The sequence below is a fragment of the Cyrtonyx montezumae genome, unplaced genomic scaffold (genome assembly GCF_038088225.1).
Source record: "Cyrtonyx montezumae isolate F1298 unplaced genomic scaffold, pur_monq_1.0 scaffold_21, whole genome shotgun sequence".
In the NCBI taxonomy this organism is placed as follows: domain Eukaryota; kingdom Metazoa; phylum Chordata; class Aves; order Galliformes; family Odontophoridae; genus Cyrtonyx; species Cyrtonyx montezumae.
The window spans coordinates 6507133-6528257 of record NW_027071948.1 but is presented as its reverse complement, the minus strand read 5'-3'; the positions used below and the strand labels follow the sequence as shown (position 1 = coordinate 6528257).

At 49.0% G+C, this 21125-nt stretch overlaps 2 protein-coding genes and 1 non-coding gene across 5 annotated transcripts; all 3 read right to left on the bottom strand.

Annotated features, from left to right (window-relative positions):
- Positions 1 to 616: 616 nt before the first annotated feature.
- On the bottom strand, positions 617 to 689 carry TRNAK-CUU (transfer RNA lysine (anticodon CUU)). Its single transcript has one exon. It is a non-coding gene; the product is annotated as a tRNA-Lys (tRNA).
- Positions 680 to 13961, bottom strand: KIF17 (kinesin family member 17). Its single transcript, XM_065738280.1, is given in 14 exon segments — positions 680 to 691; positions 2697 to 2954; positions 4206 to 4295; positions 6273 to 6416; positions 7100 to 7159; positions 8138 to 8191; positions 8239 to 8324; positions 8327 to 8508; positions 8510 to 8690; positions 9151 to 9167; positions 11618 to 11769; positions 12341 to 12392; positions 13770 to 13870; positions 13932 to 13961. Coding segments are annotated over 14 exon segments (1419 nt in total).
- A 1455-nt stretch (positions 13962 to 15416) lies between these two features.
- On the bottom strand, positions 15417 to 20411 carry SH2D5 (SH2 domain containing 5). Of its 3 annotated transcripts, XM_065737826.1 has the most exons (10): positions 20061 to 20411; positions 19134 to 19292; positions 18947 to 19027; positions 18777 to 18851; positions 18407 to 18568; positions 18120 to 18314; positions 17398 to 17587; positions 16278 to 16380; positions 16047 to 16206; positions 15417 to 15625 (listed from the first exon to the last, which is right to left on the bottom strand). In XM_065737826.1, the coding sequence occupies exons 2-10, from the start codon at positions 19215 to 19217 to the stop codon at positions 15467 to 15469; spliced, it is 1209 nt and encodes a 402-aa protein (XP_065593898.1). In that variant the 5' UTR covers positions 19218 to 19292; positions 20061 to 20411; the 3' UTR covers positions 15417 to 15466. The 3 variants fall into 3 exon arrangements, with proteins under 3 accessions (XP_065593898.1, XP_065593897.1, XP_065593899.1); XM_065737825.1 differs by lacking the exon at positions 20061 to 20411 and having other exon boundaries at positions 19134 to 19526; XM_065737827.1 differs by lacking the exon at positions 20061 to 20411 and having other exon boundaries at positions 18407 to 18550; positions 19134 to 19526.
- Positions 20412 to 21125: the final 714 nt, after the last annotated feature.

The following is a 21125-nucleotide window of genomic DNA, read 5'->3' as shown; positions in this document are numbered from 1 at the left end:
TCAGGGAAGTCAAAACTCCTAAGCCAAGATGCTGCCTTGCCTTATGTCATGGTTTTATGATTTTTGGTACTGGTATTCCACATCATAACATCATGTAGTGCATTTAGAGTTAAAGAGTTAATGCTCCAGCTCCGTGGATCATCGATAGTTCCAGGTATACCTGTCTCAGAAGAGAAGAAGAACTCCATTCCCCAGAGGACTTTGCGATGCTTTGCGTTCTTACGTGTTTACGCTCAGAGGGAAAGATAAAAACTGTCTGCGGTCACGGGACTCTCTCTTTCCTTTTGGGATCGACTCAGCAGTGGGTGCTCGCTGCCGTCCGCCTTCAGCGTTAGCGTAAGGCCTTAGGTTTATCGGACACTCTCTCTTGCTCATTTTATTTGATTTATTAGCTTTAATTCCAATTATATTGTATTATATTGTGTTATTTTGCTTTCCGATATCTTATTTAGTAAATTAGCTTTCCTCCTCAGATCGTTGCCGCTGTTTTGTTCCTAGGCCCATCTCCCTTTTCCCTTTCCCCCTTCCCCTTTCCTGGGGCGTGGGTCCGTGGGTCCCCCGCACCAATCGTCACGGAACCGGGCCGAACCTGCCCGTAAACCGTTGACATTTTTGGCGCCCAACGTGGGGCTCGAACCCACGACCCTGAGATTAAGAGTCTCATGCTCTACCGACTGAGCTAGCCGGGCAACTGAGGAACAACAAAATAACCATCAGGTATTGACTGGCAACACAAGAGTGAATTATTTTTAGCTCGATGGGCCCATGAGACCTCTGGCCATCAAGGAAGAGATGCAACATATAAATGGGCTAGAGACCGAGGGGTGGACTTAACTATGGATGCTATTGCACAGGTTATCCATGACTGTGATACATGCGCCACAATTAAACAAGCCAAGAGAATGAAACCTCTTTGGGGGGAAGGGCGATGGCAAAAGTATAAATATGGGGAGGCGTGGCAGGTTGATTATATCACCTTGCCACGATCTCGCAGTGGTAAGCATTATGTGCTCACCATGGTGGAAGCAACCACTGGGTGGCTTGAAACATACGCAGTACCCCATGCTACTGCCCGAAACACCATCTTAGGGCTCGAGAAACAAGTCCTATGGCGACATGGCACTCCAGAGAGAATTGAGTCAGATAATGGGACTCATTTCAAAAATTCTCTTGTACATACTTGGGCCAAAGATCATGGCATTGAGTGGATTTATCATATCCCCTATCACGCACCAGCTTCTGGTAAAATTGAAAGGTACAATGGGTTGTTAAAAACCATGTTGAAAGCAATGGGTGGCGGAACATTTAAGCACTGGGAGAAGCATTTGGCAGAAGCCACCTGGTTGGTCAACACTCGAGGATCCATCAATCGCGATGGTCCTGCCCAATCCAGATCTCTACCTACTGTAGAGGGAGATAAGGTCCCTGTAGTACATGTAAAGAACATGTTGGGAAAAGCAGTTTGGGTCCTTCCAGCTTCTGGAAAGGGTAAACCTCTCCGTGGAACTGTTTTTGCTCAGGGACCTGGGTCCACTTGGTGGGTGATGCAGAAGAATGGGGATGTTCAATGTGTACCACAAGGGAATTTGATGTTGGGGGAGTGCAGTTGGTAATTCCATGTATATACATATATGTGTTGTGTGTGTATTTAATGCATGTTAATCATTGTTCTTCTATACATATATATCAAACATGATGTAGTGATGTGGAATAAGGGGTGGAATGTCATGGTTTTATGATTTTTGGTACTGGTATTCCACATCATAACATCATGTAGTGCATTTAGAGTTAAAGAGTTAATGCTCCAGCTCCGTGGATCATCGATAGTTCCAGGTATACCTGTCTCAGAAGAGAAGAAGAACTCCATTCCCCAGAGGACTTTGCGATGCTTTGCGTTCTTACGTGTTTACGCTCAGAGGGAAAGATAAAAACTGTCTGCGGTCACGGGACACTCTCTTTCCTTTTGGGATCGACTCAGCAGTGGGTGCTCGCTGCCGTCCGCCTTCAGCGTTAGCGTAAGGCCTTCGGTTTATCGGACACTCTCTCTTGCTCATTTTATTTGATTTATTAGCTTTAATTCCAATTATATTGTATTATATTGTGTTATTTTGCTTTCCGATATCTTATTTAGTAAATTAGCTTTCCTCCTCAGATCGTTGCCGCTGTTTTGTTCCTAGGCCCATCTCCCTTTTCCCTTTTCCCTTTCCCCCTTCCCCTTTCCTGGGGCGTGGGTCCGTGGGTCCCCCGCACCAATCGTCACGGAACCGGGCCGAACCTGCCCGTAAACCGTTGACACCTTAATTTCTCGTGCTTTAAAACAAGTCCTGTAATATCCCTGTTGTAGGGCTTTTTCATCAACATCAAAGTGATTTCAGATCTCAGGAGGAGCACCTTTAAAAAAATACACCTGACTTGTTTAAACACTAATGGCAAATTCACTCCCTGACAAAGACACACAGAGAGCGGGCAGCTTAGCAGGGAACCCTGTGCGGGCTCTCCAGTTTGTGTCACCTACTCACCCACATTTTTTTGTATAGACAGTAAGTTTTGTCCTTGCTAAATTGTTATTCACGCTTGCTGGAAAGGCAGTCGCCTTCACTGTACACAGAAGAGCATAGAAGTGAGTGTGATCCATTTGCCATTTTTTGGCCAGGAGAAGCCATGGGTTGGCACTATGACCCCAACACTCCTCTTACCTCTGGGCAGGCAGCTTTTTGGAATGACAGCTCTAGAATTTTCCAGCAGCCAGATTCCTCATCCCAGGTACACTTACGCTTGATCTTCTCCAGACTGCTGTAGTTGCAGTCCCACCAGATGAGAGACTGCACCTGATCCAGCAGCTGCTGGAAGAGCATCACATCTCACTCCAGACAGCAGTTGGTGCTGAGATAATTGATCTTTTCCAGCTCAAACTCTGATTGCAGATCTTTGATCTCTGTCTCAGCAGCTCACAGCTGGGTCATAAAAACAAAACAGCTAGTTGGGGTTATGATGGAGAGAGGAATGGGGGTTACTACAAGCACAGACATTGGTTCGACACAGAAATGGGATTTAGTCAGATGATTTACTCAGAGGGATGTGGTAAAACCAAAGCTTGGCAAAAGTAGATCAGCGATTCACACTTTCATTGTCCTGTTATGCAAGAGTGAGAAAGGGCTTATAAAAGAGCAATGGTGGCAAATCAAGAATGTCAAAGAGGTTCTGTGATCTGGATTTATGCTCAACTGAAGCCAACAATTTAACAAAGTTCAAAACATAAGGAAGTTAATAAGTTCTTACTGTTACTTCCCACTCTTAAAAACAAAAACTTCAGTTCTTTCTAATTTATAATTAGGCTGAGATTTTATCTGGAGAGATAATTCTATGCTGGTTTAAATGGAAGAATCAATACATCATCCCATAAATTACTGAGGCTTCAAGTGGGCTTAAATTTAATCTCACTGTGTTCTGTACTAACAAAGTCATGGGATTCCTATCTTAGATGAAAAATGATAGCCTAATGCAATCAAGTTCTTAACGTGGAGATTTCTCACTGTACAGGCACATGTTTTTGAAACTCCTCTGATTCTCCTCATATTATCAGAGCAAAACTGACTTTCAAGCATGCCTAAGATGTAAGAGTGCTGCTTATATATATAAAAATAATATACATTTTATATTTGAATATATTTTTTCCAAAAAATCTTTTCAGAGCTAATTTTCTTGAGTGGTCAGAACGGGTGCTGCTGAGGATGTAGCAAGCTGCCTAAGTCAGCAGAGGGAGCCATATCCTCTACCATAACACGTGTTCATCTGGGTGTCCCATCACACAATAAGGAGACCAGCTTTTAATACCCTCGGGGGGACTTTGAGAAGGCTGGAGTTGTGGAACAACTTAGTTCCTAAGCAGCAGTTCCTAAAAGTGCAAGCAGTGGAGCTGGACTCGATGATCCCTGTGTGTCCCTTCCAACAAAGAAAATTCTATGATTCTAATCAACATTGTAGGTACTTATGCAGGCACACGGGTGGCACGTTAGACACAGATGCATGTGTCATTCTGTAAACATACTGCCCTAAGGTATTCTATTAACATAAAAAACATGGATAAGCAGAGAAGGAAAGATGGATGAGAAAGTATTGATCGAAGGAGTGAAAAAGCCATCCTGAGAATAACCCTGGTGGATGTTTCCTGAATTGCAAGCAGGGAGCTGTTTTTGCAGGCTCGCCTTCTTCTGCATCTTCTTCAGAAGTTTGCTTTTGGCTCAAACCTTCTCCTGGGCAGGATCATAAACATTAAGCAGAACCCAATTGTCTCTCTGTAGGGTGAATGTAGGGTGAATACCCTGAATGAATAGTACCCAAACAATATAATGAAGGTGGACAGCATATTTTTTGTATGGCTTATCCAGATGGTATAAAGACAACCAGTAAATTAGGAGAGGCTCACCTGTCATTGACAGTTGAGGCTCACCTGGAACTCCACAAGGGAGGGATCTCCAACAAGAGAAGCTTCCACAGTGGTGATTAGCCCTTGAATGGGGTCTGGGAGAGGTGAAGCCAGACTCCATCCCTTCTGGTCACTCAAGTAAATTGCTTTCACCTTTGCTCCTGTGGCTGACTCAGTGCTCACCTCAGGTGATCAGTCAGTGGCTAAGGCCATGCTTCAACAGTTCCCATACACTCTCAGTGAGAATTCTCTCATAATTATGACATTAGGCATCAAACTACTGCGCCTAACAGCTATTTACCTGCTCCAAATGGGTGCAGTTAATTTGGAGATAAAGAATGTACATCTGCTTGATCTTGTGTTGCACAGAACACAACTGAAGTCAGCAGTCATACTGCCATGCAAGAACAGGATTGCTTCTTGCCTGTGTGCAACAGGAGGCAGCTATCGGAAGCAGCTGCTGACCTGGTAAGCATCTGCTGATAGTCCACAGGTGCTGAAGTCCCCTCTGCTGTGACAGCCAACTCTGCTTCAGCATTTCCATCACCAGCACCTCGCACAGCTTGAGGCATTGCTGAGTCCTGAGGACAAGAAGAGATTAAAGGCTGCAGCTCTGAAAAGATGCAAGGTGAGTCTGGGGAGAGGTGAAGTGTGACACTGCCCAAGTGGGTAGTGAGAAGTAGACTGAAGGGAACCTTGATTGATGTTGGTTCTTTATCTGCTGCAACAGGAGAGTCCTCAGGCAAAGTAGTCTCAACAGGATTAGTCCCAGAATTCATGGCAGCTGAAGAATAAAAGAGCAAATACCCACAATGTAAAATAATGAACTCTGCATAGAACATAGATCTGTGAAAACATCACAGAACCTTCCCCAAAAGCTGATAGCTGTTGTTTCGTCTGGGAGGAAAAGTCTGTTATTTACCTTAGGCTGGTAAGTAAAAACCATCAGAGATCCAAGGGCATGTCAGGCAAGGAATACAGATCTTACAGGGCTGGGAAAGCCCTGACCCTCATATTCACATGGAAATCTATTTTGGAGGCCTAGGGGGTACACACCTGTAATCAGAGGGGAAAAAATTGAACCTTTCATCTTAGAAAGCTGTAACATCAAGAATTAAGAATACAGTTTCAAGAATTAATATTGGACATTATGTGCTGTGTAAGCACATTACAAAACATGCTCTGAGGCACTGCAGGAGTATAAATGAAAAATGATAATGAATAGGGTAGCTGGCAACCTTTTATAGGTGCGTGACAGGAATACCTTCCCTCCAGCAAAGTGATGGTGTTGATAATCCACCAGGAAACCAGGAGCTGCATCAGATTTGTATGCAACAGAAGATACTGCTGCAGCCATCCTTGTCTGGAGCATGTGGGTTGTGGGAAGCCAATCAGATCAAGACAAAGTGCTGCTGCCTGCTGAGACATCTCCGCAGCACAAACCTCTGTTCTAGAGGAATGCTGCTCTAAGGCAGAGAAAACTCATAGCTGCATGGACAGAACTGCATATTGTCACCTCAGGTCTTGCAGGGTAGGGCCAGGCTGGTCTTGACGTGGAAAAGAGCTCAGGGAAATAGGAAAGTGAACAAAGTTGGGACAGAGTCTTGCAACTGGCCCAGAAGGCAGAGTCACACTCCTGCTGTCAATAAGGGAGAGGTGGAGCAGGCACTGCAACACTTGCTGCAGTAGTAGTCAGTGCCAATTCAGAGGCTGCAGTAGCAGCCACATATCTCAGTTTGCAAGAAACCCTCTGTTTCAGCCCATTCCCAAAGGCAACCCTGCAGTGTATGAACAGCACCAAGGCACTATCACTCTGTGTTCTGCATCCTGCCTAATCCACACTTGCTTCCTTTCTGATGTTCTCCTCAAGGACAGACAGCTTGACACCACAGCAGATCCTCAGGTTACTGGTGCCCTCTTCGAGGCAGGCATGTAACTCCTGCTCTGCTTCATAGCTGGCCTTTAGCTGGGCCAGCATCTCTTCATCCTCCTGAAGGGCACAGCATAAAGCCTGGTACAGCAGTATTGCTCCTGACTGTTCACAAGGTCACAGCTTATGTCCGTGACAATAAAACTTCACTATACTGTAGTCACTGACATTTTTCTGTGACCTAACTGAGTGCAGTATTGATGAAAGGTAACCAGCTAGCCCTACAAACTGCTGTTCAGGCAGATGTAGTGCCATGGAAAGTGCTTTGTAACAAGCGAGGACAAAATTCACATCCGTCTGGGCCCTCTTCTTTTATTCTCTCTACCAACTCCTCATTCTTCCTCCTGGCTCCATCTCTCCTCCCCATCTTTCTTTTATTCCGAATGTCCTACTCTGCTGCTTTCCTCCCTCCATTGATGGAACAAATCTAAGCTTCACATGTAGTTCACTCTTCTTGTTTTACGCACTACAGAGAAATCCTGGAAAGCCCCACTTGCCTGGAGTGAACAGAGTGAACAGTGAACTTGTCTGGAGTGTTTCTGAGAGGAAACAGCATTGTAAATAAGGCCTCCAAGAACATACATTCTGAGCATAAGAAAAGGCCAAAGACAAAAAAAAAAAAAAAAAAAGATGAAAAGTATACTGGAAAGGCTGAACTACACACCTCTATATCCTATTTGTAGTATGTACTATAAAAATCCACAAGCTTCAGTCAAAGACAATAGGACATATCCCCTCCTGACTTCTCTGATCAGCTGCTTCTCTGCTTCAACATCTAACTGGGGCTGGAGGAGGGGAGCTGGCTTCCCTCCCAAGTGAGCGGCCTTTGCAGGTGGAAGCCCTGCAAAGCAAAGCAAAAATAAATATGATACAGTTACTGGGTAGGATTGTCTGTGGAATGCTTGGAAACAGAACAAAGCAGCTGGCTGCCAGTAACGAATATTGCCATCCACGTGCTCCTTTGCACTTCACTCATGTGCCAGGATCTGTGCTGCTAAAACACCCACTAGCCTCCAGCTCCAGAGGTGTGGGGAGAGGAATCAGTGCCAAGCAGAGCAGGAGAGGTTTAAGCTTCAGATATATGAAAGCAAATACAAGTCTGATCTCTGTCAGAGTAACAGATCTATTTCCCAGGCTATGCTAACAGATTTGGAAGATAAAATGCACTGGGAAGGAGATTAAAAAGTGCAAGGAAATTCCTGTTTTTCCCAGCTGTTTTTGAAAAGTGTCAGAAAGGGGGAAAAAAAAAAAATTCAGCCTCTGATAAAAGTTGACCTTTGTCAGGGGACAACTCTCAAGAGATGACCAGGTCCCTAAAGACTGCTCTTAGTGATTTGCTCCCAGGTCTCCTACTCCTACTTCACAGAAGCGTGGGTCTGCTGAGCGTGAATCCTTGATGAGAGAACAGGGCATTCTGTAAGGAATGCTGTTAGCAAGGCAGAAACCCTTCCTGCAGAGCCAAAAATTTGCAGTTCAGAAGAACAGGGGCTGAATGCTAATTTTGAAAACATATAAATATCATTTCGTTTAATTGTATTTAAATTTACATTGTTATTTCTTCACCATCTTCGTTCTGCCAGCTGAAATCCCTCTACTGTGGTTCCAAAATCCTAGCCATCTTCTAGCTAGATTGACCAATAAGAATCAAGGATTAGAATCCCATCAGCATTTTCTAACAGAATTTGTCATTATTGAGAACTAGAGAAAATACTAGAGAATTTAGATGTTCTTTACTACTGGAATAAGGTCAGTTTGGCAACAGTAAAGGAAAAGCACATTACCAGAATGGAGACCTCTTCCTGCAATGGGTGAGGTGAAATCTGGTGAGAATTTTACTTGCAAAAAACACTTTTTTTGGTCAAAGATAAAACAGTTCTGGAGCTGCTGAGGTTTTCCTACCTAAGAAGTTATTTACATTCATCTGTTCAGCTAGAATGACCTTCAGCTTCTTAATCTCCTCCTGATATCCCTTAGCAGAGTATCCTTGGGATCCTTATTGATACAGGGCTTGTTCTTGATGTTTTTCACTCGGTTTGCATAGTGCAGAGTACTGAGGCTTTCATCATAGTTGTCAGCTGGAGATAAGCATGCTACCATCAGGGCCGTGGTATTCCCTCACAGAGAGCCTTGCAGCAGCCTGGTCAGCTTTGATGTGTTTGCACCTGCCTGCAACCAGAGCTGAGATGATGTTGCTCACAGCAGAGAGGGAAAGGTTGATTTTGGTGTCTTCTTTGCACTGCTCTCCTGTAGCTCCAGGTTTTGACTGTCTTCTGCTTCCTGCCAGGTTCACTAAATTAAGTTTTGTTGACCTAAGGTGATCCTGCCCTTTCTCATCTGCAGGAAAATAATTCCAAGTTAGGCTCTTTTCAGGCAGCAGCATCTCAGTGGTCAAGAACTGGAACAGGTGCTTAACATGATGACACAAGTCTCCTGTTGTTAAGGCAGGCACTTTAGGAACCCTTCAATTTCACCAGCTCCTTAACATACTCAACTTCATAATGAGCTTTCATCAAATTGCAGCATACTACCTGTAGCACTTGGATTTCCATGTCTCAATCATTCCCTGTGATTGCAATTCCCTTGTTCAAGTGAACTGCTTCTTCAGCACTCCAAGCACCAATTCCCATCAGAGAACACCACAGTTTGAAGCAACTCCTGTTTCTTCCAGGCAGACTTCCATAAAACCTCAGCTTAAATTTAGTCAAGAGTTAAACTTTATGGAAGTGGAAGACAACTAAATGTAAATGATGAACAATCTGATGCATGGGGAAAAGTTAAAAGTAAGAAAACCTACCACCCTGGGATATTTCACTAGTTGCAGCAATGGATCTTCAACAGCAGAACTTACCATCTGCAGCAGAGCACTGTTTTTCACACCACATTTTCTGGTACATTTAGACATGGAAGAACTGGGAAATAAAAACCTAAAAAAACAGAGCTTAAACAGAGCACTGTCTCACCGTTCTTTCTGATTGCTGGGGTGAGCAGAATGCCACAAAACATCGGTTTTCTAACTCTTTCCTTCCCTCTTCCAGCTTATGTAGACATTTAAGAAGTTGCTTTGGTTGTTGTTGGTCCTTTTACCCAAGGAGGCTGTTTGCTTCCATCACAGAGCTTTGTGGTTTGTTTGGTTTTTTGTTTGTTTTTTTGGTCTTGTCTGTCTCGTTCCCATGCAGCCCATCAGCTGCTCCTGGTGGCTGAAGCACTGGCTTGATCTAAAATGTCTTTCTGCTCACCAAATCAACCTCTAAGCACAACATAAAGGAATAAAATATCTGCTGCTCTCAACACCCTACATATCAGATGGTACCTCGTGCGTTTTGTACGCCCTGTTCAGGGCCTCAGCTGGGGTCAAGGATGAGACAGAATACAGGAGATAAATTCCTTTCTTAGTCCCTGGGAAAACCTTTCAAGGTCCTTGTCCAGATGTGGTGAGGTCGCTTTCACAGCAAAAGAAATACTAGCTGAAATGAGATACTTGGGAAAGGAAAAGTAGTCACTAAAATGTTTTCCAGGGAGACTTTTATTCCATTATTAAACCCAGATTAGCTGTTTGCTTTACAGACATGCCCCAAAATTAACCCAAATGAAGGAATCCTTGGGTGATTTGTAAAGAAGGTCAGAAAAAGGAGATAAGGACACAAGTTCCTCCAGGCTTTGCAATGTCTGAGCTCCAAGCCACTGTATGGGCTGTGAGTTTTAGCACACTTAACTGGAAATAAATGCTTCAGAAGATAAAAAGGGGAGAACAAAATATATTTCCAGACTGAGTGCAAGACATTTCAGCACTAAGGGGAACGGAGGAAAAAAGATTTTGAATATTCAGTCACCTCACCCTGCAAAGCATCCCAGTGTCAGGGCACGATGCTGATTTCTAAGGACTAAAGTCATGTAGGATCAAACTTCTGCTGGGGGTCAACTGGTCAGCTTCCACAGCTCCTGTGGATACAGGACAATCCAGCACCTACCTATGCTGCAGATTTCCATACTGTATGGGAACTGTTGAATTACAGCCTGAACCACTGATGGATCACATGAGGTGAGCACTGAGTTAACCACAGGAGCACAGGTGAAGGCAATTCACTTGAGTGACCAGAAAGGATGGAGTCTGGCTCCACCTCTCCCAGACCCCATTTAAGGGCTGACCACCACTGTGGAAGGTTCTCTTGTTGGAGATCCCGCCTCTGTGGAGTTCCAGGTGAGCCTCAACTGTCAATGACAGGTGAGCCTTTCCTAATTTACTGGCTGTCTTTATACCATCTGGATACAGACCATACAAAAATATGCTGTCCGCCTTCATTGTTTTGTGTGGGTACTATTCTTTTGGGGTATTCACCCTACAATTGGTGAGGCAGGCTTGAAAAAAAATCATCAACTGATATGTCTTTCATTTGAAATATTTTTAAATGGGGCAAAGGGGAGAATGTTACCCACCCTAGAACAAATGCTCCTGGGTCAAATCCTGGGACTTAGGGGGTCACCCTGTTATGGCTTAGCCGCTATCCCCCAAAAATAGGAACCCTGTGGATTATGGAGAGTGTTTCTCCTTCTCTGGCCCGTTTAATGGATTGTTTCCAGGGCTTAGATCAAGGTGCACTTATTACAAAGGAGTGCTGGCTAGCTGCATCCGCTGTGGTTTGGCCCCTGGTAATGGTGTTACACCAACTGGAAGTAACAGATAACAATATAGAATGTGAGAACCAATTATTAAGAGACCATATCAAGAAATTAGAGCAGCAATTAGGCGCATTAACAACTGAAAAAACAGGACTAAATGCCCCAACAAAGCAAATACGTAGCATTTCAGATGAGGACACTCAGATCCTTGAGAGAATGGACCTGGATACCTCGGAGGCCAAGGTCTCTAAATCAGATCTCGAAGCTCCATCTATGATGGATCCATTTGAGATCTGCCCAGTTACAGCACAGAAAACAAAAAAGTACAAGATGGACTGGCAGGGTTGCCTCCCAGCCAATGGCCCCCTGCTGAAACACACTTGCATGTAACAGCTTGCCCATATGCAGCAAATGAGCTGATGGACCTAGTACAGTGGTTCTATCAAAAGCTCAGGGAAAACATACCATCACGGCTCCTAGGACTCCCTCCCCTGTGGAGTTCCAGGTGAGCCTCAACTGTCAGTGACAGGTGAGCCTTTATTCATTTACTGGTTCTCTTTATCCCACCTGGATAACTCAAAAACATACCGTCCACCTTCATTATTTTGTGTGGGTACTATTCTTCTGGGGTATTCACCCTACACATAGAGACAGTAAAGATGGAGCGGGAAGAGTCCTTGCTCATCATGGTGTTCCTCCAGCCTGCCTCCACGATCTGTTCATGTTGCACCACCCTGTGCATGGGGTGCAGGGAAAGCTCGTCTGTGCACACCCCCTTCCCTGAGTGCTCCTTCAGCTGCAAGCAGGGACAGCATGACACAGGTCAGAACAGGAGCAAGGCTTCAGGAAGGCATGCAGAGAGCTGCCCACTAGCTTTCAGGCCACACAAAAAGAGGGAACCACCTTTACAGGCAGGAAGAATTTCTGTTATGAGTTTGCTGATTGATTCAGTCATCTCCCAGGCCACAGGCAGCACAGCTTCTCCACACCCAGGTGCCTTGTACCTCCCCTATTATTAAGCAGCATATTTTAAGAAGAACTGAATTCACTATTATGGCAAAATCTCTAATATATCATCAGTCATAGGGAGCTTTTTAAAACCAAAACTGATTTAATAATCAGAGATATTGTTACTGGTGCTTTATGGAACCCCTCTGCTCTGAGATGGCGTCTTATTCTCACCAACACAATTCCCCAAATCACATCCATCACACACAGGCAGACTATATATATATATTTTCCCTCCAGATGAGTTCATTTTTAGATGCTCTAAAACTGTATTCAGGCATCTGGACAGTGTTCAGCAACTAACAGCATCTTTTTAAAATCATCAAAGAAATCACTAATTTGTGCAGAAGAATACATACAATGTACTGAGAAATGATTGAGGTGTTCAAAGCATTGAACAGTCCATCAAACCTACATTAAAAAATCCACAGAGCACAAAACAGCACTCCCACACAACCCCCTTCTGAAACTCCCTCCATGTTGGGAATTTTAAATGAGAGGAATTCATTTCCACCAGCTATGTTAAACCCCACATCCACTGAGCTCATAACCACAATTTGATCATGTCAGCTGGAATATCAGGATACGATTGTCATGACTTGGTGTCAGGGATGTGAGAGATCACAGAACGGTTTGAGTTGGAAGGGAGCCTTAAAGGCCATCTGGTCCAACACCCCTGCAGCAAACAGGGATGCCTAGAGCTCAGGTGGTGGTGGGACATATGAAGACCTCTAGATGTTTTAGTAATGCTACAAGAAGGGATGAAAAAAAACCTGTGCATAACAGAGCAAAAACAGCTGATAACTCAATTTAGCAGAATGTTAGTCTTGCTCTACGTCACTGGAAAGCTGTGCCCACACAGAATTAACGGAGTTACAGAACCACAGCCAGACCAGTTGTACACTGTGACTTCTGGCTGTGTTACAGGAGAATCCCATGATTGGCACAGCTCCATTTGAGAGTGCCACGAAGCCCTGGGGGAATACCTATCCAAGGGCTGCCTAACAGCCTGTCCGGCTGTGCTCCTACCAGAGCTCCTACCACCTGCTTTTTGTCACAGCATTTCATTTCACAGCAGGCAACCAAGCCTTGGGGCCAAGCTTGGTTCAACCAAGGCTTGAGACTTGATAAAATCGCTGATGTTAAAAGGCAAAGGAACAAAGATTTCAGAGGAGAATCGTGGCATCTGGGACTCAGAAGAAAGCTGTGGGTCAGCCCAGGCTTTCTGTCTTCAAAGGACATGGCTGGACTCATTGCTCAGAGGAGGCAGTGGGAGCTGGTGGCTGTCCCCAGAGTGCTGGTGTTTCCCTGGAAACTGCTGTGCCCAAGTCCTGCCCTCCTGGTGCCAACTGCAGTCGTCATGGAAACCTGTGTCACTGCTGATGGGGAACAAAGGATGGGGATCTGCAGCAAGCATGGTCGAAATCAGTACTGAGCCCCTTTTCTCCCTTCTCTCTCCCAACCCAAGTATGCTCGGAAAGCAAAGCAGAGTGCTGTCTGCAAGAGGACTTGGCTCCATGAGGGCAGGAGCCCATGCAACCCCGCCCTGCCAGGCTGCAGGGACACTGCGGGTGCCTTCCACTGCAGCACTTCCATGGGGCACATGGTGCTGCTGCTGTGGCCTTCCCCTGGTGAGCGGTCCTGCAGGGGAGCAAACTGGGGCAGAAGATTTGCAGGTGCCCCCAGGAATAAATGTGAAAAGATCTGAAAATCCTCCAAGAGGTGTGTTTTATAAAAGCCTGCCCTTTGGATTTCAGCATGTTTTTCCTCCAGCCTTCCTGGCCTCACCTCCAACTTCTGCTGGTATCAGCTCCTAGAAGGTCTCGTATGTCCTCACTGTAAATCTCCAGGTAGGAAGCTCTCACCAAGAACTTGGTGCTTTCAGCATGCTGTACAAAAGGAATGAATTCAGGAGGAAGTTCGCAGCACTAAAGCAAGCAGGCAGCTCACAGAGATCTGCAGTGCCAACTGGGCACCCATCACCCTGCAGCACCTGCTCACACCTCCTGTAGCATTTCATGCCCAGGTATGAGTACTGAACACACTTCCAGGCAATGTCTCAGAATGTCTCAGATATGCAGGATTGTATTTCTGTAGTCTTCAGTGATACAGAGGTGCCTGAAATACTGCTCTCGGAGTTAAATTAGCACACTGCTCTGAGTGCAAATATCACAGTACTTTGCAACACCTGACACTGGAGCTCCACTGGAACCAAATCTTATGCTGCTCTGATGGTCACACAGCACAATTTTGCTGCAGCTGAGATGGGAGGAAAAGTTACTTTCAGAAGTGAGAAACAGATAAGTAAATAAATTCACTGAGAATCCAAATCCAAAGCAGTCTGTCCCCACTCTTGCTCCCAAGTGCAACTGGCACATCTTCCTTTGGATATACTCCAGCTCTCTGCCTGCTACTGCCCTGATGCTTTCAGGGTTAAAAACAGTGATTTGGTTAAAGCACTTAAATGGGATGAGAATACTATCACAGCTCTGTGACAACCGTGATTTTGGGAGAAAAGAAGAGCAGAACAGTGTGGCTATTACTCCTCCACTTCTCAGAAGGACTGCCAGCATAAATACTTCAATTCCTTCACATCAGGGAGTAGTACGCTGTGGAAGGTGCAAAAATTGTCTTTTTAGCTACCACACAGCATTACAACAGGATCTCTTCCACATCATTGCATACCTACATGTACGCTCTCAGAAACGTGTTCCAGTGAGAAAAATAAAAGAAAACCACCAACAGAATGGTCTGCAGGGGGTGAAACCCAGCGGGACAGCTGTCAGCACTGAAGGCCGTGATGAGCTTTGCCATACAGCAGGAAATCCTAAGGAGCAGAGATTCAAGTGGGATGCTGGATGAGCACAGGGCAGCCGAGGGGCCGGCTGTAAGCACGCATCACTGCCGGTCGTTCCAGGTTTGGAGAACCATGGTAGAAACAGAAGGCACTTGGAACTGCCATTCCACCCTCACCGCTTCTGCTGACAGCATTAGTTGGGTTGGTTGGCTGGTTTTCAGTGGTTTGATTGTCTCACCGTGCTGACACCAGTGGGCAGCGCACGTCCCCCCCCAGCTACTGCTCTGCTTTCTGCAGCAGGCAGAGATTCCCCATCTCCTCCAAGGCTTCCTGCTCCGCCCTAAGAATGCCCCTACACCCATCAGCAGTTCTGTGGATCACTCTTCACCCCAACCGTGCTCCCTCACTGGAAAAGCTGACCCCGTTGCTCGGCGTGCCAGAGGATGCATTTCTCCCTCTTCCTTGCCGCGAGCCCCCGGCTCAGCCCTGCCCCGGTGGAACTGCAAAACCCATCCCGCCCCGCGGCTCACGCGGCGCAGAGGGCGCGCGTGGGGGTGCACGCGTGCGTGGTGTGCGCGGGATCGCAGCTGGACGGGTGCAAGGAGGAGCCCGGAGCCGCGCGGTTGCACATTGCTGTTTATTCCCGAGCTGGCCGTGGGGCTCCGTTCGGTTGGAGCAGGGCCCGGGTCTAGCCCCGCTCGTGCTGTACCAGGGCCGGGCTGGCCGCGTCCCGCTGCTCGTAACCGGGGTTGCAGCGTCCCGCGCTCAGGCGGCAGAAGCAGCCCCTGGGCACCGCAGAGTAGTACGCGAGCAGCGCCGGCATGGAGCGGAATTCGGCGTGGGAGTGCTGCCGGAGAGAGGCACTGATGCAAACACGAAGAGGACACAGCGGTGCACCATCATGCACTGAAGAGGTGCACTTAAGCACGGTGTGCCTAAGCACTCGTGCACACCCATGCACTGAAGGACCAAGGAACCGTGCACCCACCCACTCGTGCACCTGTTCGGCTCTGAAGCAAAAGCACTCACGCACCTGTGTCTCAATGACTCACATTGTGTGCGCCCTGATGCACCAAAGCACCCGCCCCGCAATGCATCAGTGCACTAAGGCACCCACACTGCAATGCATCGCTGCATTCATGCGCTGATGGTGCAACTGTGTGTGCACGTTCACACTGATGCACGAATGCAGCTGTGCACGTGTGCCGTGATGCAGCACCATGCCCACGCTCCTATGCATGCACCCAGCCCTGCTCCTGCCCGCTCACCTCCACGCAGAACCGACCCTGCTGTGTCCGCAGCACGCAGTAGGACACGACCCCGCAGGGCACGTGCACCCACAGGCACCAGCGTGGGGTCCCGCCGGGCTCGGGGCGCAGCAGGAAGGCTCCCAGCGCATCCCCACGCAGCAGTGCGATGCCTCCAGCCCTGCAGGGACGCTCGAGTGGGTGGGGGATGGAGTGGGGAAAAGCTGTGGGGCTGGGGCAGAGGGCACTCACCTTGCGATGCCGGTGAAGGCCCACACGCTCTCAGCCAGGGCGGCCTCGGTGTCAGGGAGCAGTGCCAGCCCCCGCGCACCTCTGCTCTCCCATGCTGATGGGGCTGAGGGAGGTGGGTGGGCGCATGACCCCAAATCCCCTCCTCTACCTCCAGATCTTCTCTTCGAGCCCCAGATTCTATCCCTGACCCCAAATCCCTCCGTCACCCCCAGTTTCCTGTTTGACCCTGAATCCGCTTGTCAGCATCAAATCACCTGATGACCCCAAATTTTCTCCTCCACACCGAAGCCTCTCCTTGATCCCAAATCTCCTCCTTGACCCCAAAATCCCCACAATGTCCTTAAATCCCTTCCCTGACCAGCATATCCTCTCTTTGACTCCATAATCCTATCCCTAACCCCTAATCTCATCGTCACCCCAAATCCCCTCCATGGCCCCAAAATCTTTTCCTTGAGTTCCAAATCCTGTCCATAACCCCAGATCCCCTCATCCCCCACACCCGAGTTCCCTCTTTGGCCTTACATCCTCTCCTCAACCTCCAAATCCTCTCTTCAACCCTAAATCTCCTATTTGATCCTCAAATTATATCCTTCAAATCCCCCACCTTGGCTCCCAAATCATCTCTTCAACCCCAAATCCCCTCACTGACTCCCAAATCCTCTATTTGACTCAAAAATCCTAACCCTAATCCCAAATCCCCTCTTTGACTCCAGAATCCACTCAATCATCCCCCAAAATCCCCTCTTTGACTCTCAAAATTCTCAACCCCAAATCCTCTCTCTGATTTCAAATCCCCTCACATAACTCCAAATCCCCTCATTGGCCCCCAGATGCTGTCTTTGATCCCCCAAATCCTCAACCTCCGATCCCAAAATCTTCTCCTCAATCCCAAGTCCCTTCTCTAAACCCAAATCCCCTCCTTGAACACCAAATCTCCTCAGTGATCCCAAACTCCCTCCTTGACACCCACATCCTCTCTGTGACCCCCACATCCTCTTCACAAATCCCCTCTCTGACCCCAGAATCCCCTCAACATTCCCCAGATCCCCCTCCTTGACTCCCAAATCCCCTCCCTGACCCCAAAATCCCCTCCCCGGCCCCATAGCTGCCCGCCACTCACCGCCCTCGCGCTGCTGCAGTTGGCTCTCGGCCCCACAGTCGCGGTAGGCGCCCGAGCGCAGCACTTTGCTGCGGATTGCTTTTTTGCGTACCAGCACTGGGGAGCAATAGGGGTTCCCCGGGCGCCAGCCCCCAGCGCGGCCCTCGGCCTCTGCCCGTCGCTCCTGGAGCAAATGCTGTGCAAAAATGTGCTGTGGAAATAGGCTGAGAGTTAAACGTGATGCAGGGAAAGGACGTGCAAGGAAGGGCTGTGGAATACGCTGTGCAAAAAGTGCTGTGCAAAACGCTGTGAGAAAAAGCCATGCGGGGTGGGATGTGCAAAATGCTCTGTGCAAAAGTGTGCTGTGTACGACTGCATGCTGGAAAAGGCCACGCAAGGAAAGGCCGTGCAAAGTGCTGCACTAAAAGCAGCAGGGAAAGTGCTGTGAAGGCAGCCTGGAAAAAGAGGCTTTCCTGATGCGCTCTGCAAGGTATGCAACACACCGTGGAAAGTTCACTTGTGCAAAATATGCTAGAAGAGGCTGTGCAAGACATGATGGAAAAGTGTGCTGTGCAAAGATGCACCATGCAAGGATGGACTGTGCAAAGATGCCACATGCAAAAAAGGAATCATGCAAAAATACGTTGTGCAAAAATGCTCAATGCGAAGTTGCACTGTGCAAGCATGTCCTGTGCAATGTGCTGTGATGCGTGCAGTGCTGTGTGGCAAAGGTCTGCACCCACCCCTGCACCCAATGGGCCGAGGGCAGGCAGGCGCCGCAGGGACAGGAGCGCGTTAACGTTGCGTGACACCTCCTCGGGGTTAAGGGGCTCCCGCAGCACTGTGGGGGGGTCGGGCTCGGCTGCCTGCAGCTCAGGGTGTGCCTGGAGGTAGCAGAGCTGGAAGGAGCGGCACAGCAGCAGGTGCAGCATGTGCACCTGCAGGGAGAGAGGGAATGAGAGTCAGAACAATAACGCAAAAAGAATCGTAGCGTTCAGGGTCTGGGGGTGGGAGGCTTGCAGCCACACACCTCGCCTGGGGTGCCCACAAAGAGGTGGCAGAACAGTGCGCTGGGAGGGCTGTGGGGATTGCGGGCCACAAAGGCAAACTGGCGCTCAGAGTGCAGGCAGGTGCTGTATAGGATGCGGCGCAGCGCGTGCGCCATCAGCAGCGTCTGCAGCGACAATGGGGCCTGGCTGGGACCATGGTATGAGCAGAGCCCAGCCCGAGCCTGGCTGCAGATTCTCATTTGCAAAGCACACAGCTGTGTTCCGAGTGCTGCAGAACCCCCAGAGCACTTCTTCCAGGTGGCACCCAGCACCCTGTGCATCACACCCAGCACGTCACATTGCACCCAGCACCACGCGCATTGTACCGTGCACTCTGAACCCATCACCCACCTCCCCATCAGCGCTGTAGACCTTCAGACCCTGCAAGCTGAACCTGAGCACCACAGACCTCCTCCTGGGGCAGTCCTGGCCAGGAGAGAGGGAGTGGTGATGGGGTCCCCCTGCTGCCATTTGGCATACCCCCTGGCCCTGGGGATTTGAGAGCAATGGGGATGGCTAACCTTAAGTGCCTGCAGTTGCTCTTCCAGCTGCCCCGCATGCTGCTGCAGCTCCAGCTCCTTCACCACAAAGGAACCCACGTACTGGGGGTGCAACAATCCCATACTGTGTCAGCAGCTCCCCATGGGATGCCCCAACCACATGGGGGATGCAACACTGCAGGGTCACACCTGCACCCCATGGCCTCACCTCTGCCAGCTTGGTGATGCCCCGGGAGCGAAGGGGTGGTGGTGCCAGATCTGGTGCCCTCCCGTTGGCTGTCGTCTTCTTCATGGCAGTGGCTTCCTAAATCCTTACCTCAATGCAGAGGTCCCCAAATCCTCACCCCGATGCAGAGGTTCCCAAATCCTGAGCCCATTGCAAAGGGCATCCCAGATCTTTACCCTAATACAAGGCTCTAGAATCCCAACATCACCCCAAGCACCATGCAAAGGTCCCCATGTCCCAGCCCCAGTGCAAGGATCCCCATAGGACACCAAATCTCTACAGCCCCAGCACTGTGCAAGTGTCCCCAGATCCAAACCCTTTCCCCAGTGCAAAGTGCCCATGTCTCAAACTCAGCACCATATCAACATAATGGGGTTCTCATTCTCTGCCCCTAAGCTCCATGCAGGGGTCCCATCTCCCCAGCATGAATGAAGGCACTCATGTCTTGATCCCAACCATGATGTGGGGAGTCCCACACCTCTGCCCCAAACAAGATGCATGCAACCAAAATGAAACCCAAGCAAGATCCACAGGTCCCCAAATCCCAACCCTAAGGCAAGATGCTGGGGTCCCCACACCTGAGGAGCTCGGGGGAAAGGGAAGGGTTTAAGCCATAAGAACGTGCCTCAAAGGGGCTGTGGGCTGAGACGCGCACAAATCGTGACACCATTGGGTGCAAAAAGCACGGGGAGGAGGAGGGGGGGTCCAAGCGCACCCCAAGTGGGTGCGGGCTCAGGGTCGCACCATCCATTCCGGCACCGTTCGGGGGTCTCCCCCCCAACCCGGCCAATCCGCAGGCAGGAAGCCCCCAAGCCACGCCCCCTTTTTCCCACGCTCCATTTCTCAATGGGGCCCCCGGCCCACTACCACCACCACCCCCCTGCAGCTCCCCAAGGGAGGGATGCTGACCCCGAGATAAGCTCGCCCACCGCGGCGTGCCCCGTTCCCCCTCTCACGGACAGCTCCAGAGTAACGCAGGCGAAATTCCTCCGGCTCTCGGCCTTAGCCCGGCGCTTTCCTTCCCGGGGGGCTCCGCCGGGCGCGATGCGGGGATGCTCTGCAGGGATGCTCTGCCCGGCGCTGTCAGGCCCCCGCCGCACGCCAGGCCCCGCCGAGCCGGAGCCCACGGCGGGCACGGGGCAGGCAGCGAACTCCCATTTCCTGCCTCCGATCTGCCCGCGATGAATCACTGCAATTTACCTCCCCGTTTTCTCTGTCTCTTGGAAGCGACGGTGAGCAGAAAGGCTCCGGCTTTTTGGAAAACGCAGCTGCAACCCGGTGCTTTTTTTTTTTTTCCCTTCCCTTAGAGAAGTGATGCAGAGCCCTCTCCCCACACGTGGTTGCACGCTCACTGCCCCTGCCCACCTCACCCCAATTCCCAAATTCCCCTTTGCCTGCTGTTACCCATCCACTCTGCTTTCAGTGGCATAGCTGAATAGAAATAATGGGGGACAGCTCCAAGCTCACTGCAGAGAAAGGGATGCAGCCATGTAAAGCCAACATCAGGGTCTAAAGGCCTCAACATCCTGCCCCCCAAATCCCACTGTTACATCCCCAAATACTTCCCTAAATCACAACGTTGTGCCCAAATCTCAACACTGCACCCCAAAAATCTCAATGTTGTGTCAGGAAAACCCCAAACCCCATAGCCAGAGGAGCACCTACAAGGGGAAAGCAACTTTTTGGGAGAAGGTACAGCCCTTGGAGTGCCCAGTGCCTCACTGCACCCAAGGGGGCAGGGAAAAGGTTTCCCATGGGAGCACACAAACTTCGGGCTGCCACCAACGCTAACTGCCTCGAGACACCACGAAGTGCTCCATCGGAACCAACAGTGGAAAAAAGGACAGATGGGACCGAGGGAATAACACAGCAGAGGCAGTCTGGCCAGGAAGCAGGCTGGGAACACACAGCAGAGCTGGTGCAAAACTTCCCAAGGAGAGATGCTGCTTTCTACTGGTGCCCTAGCACACTGCT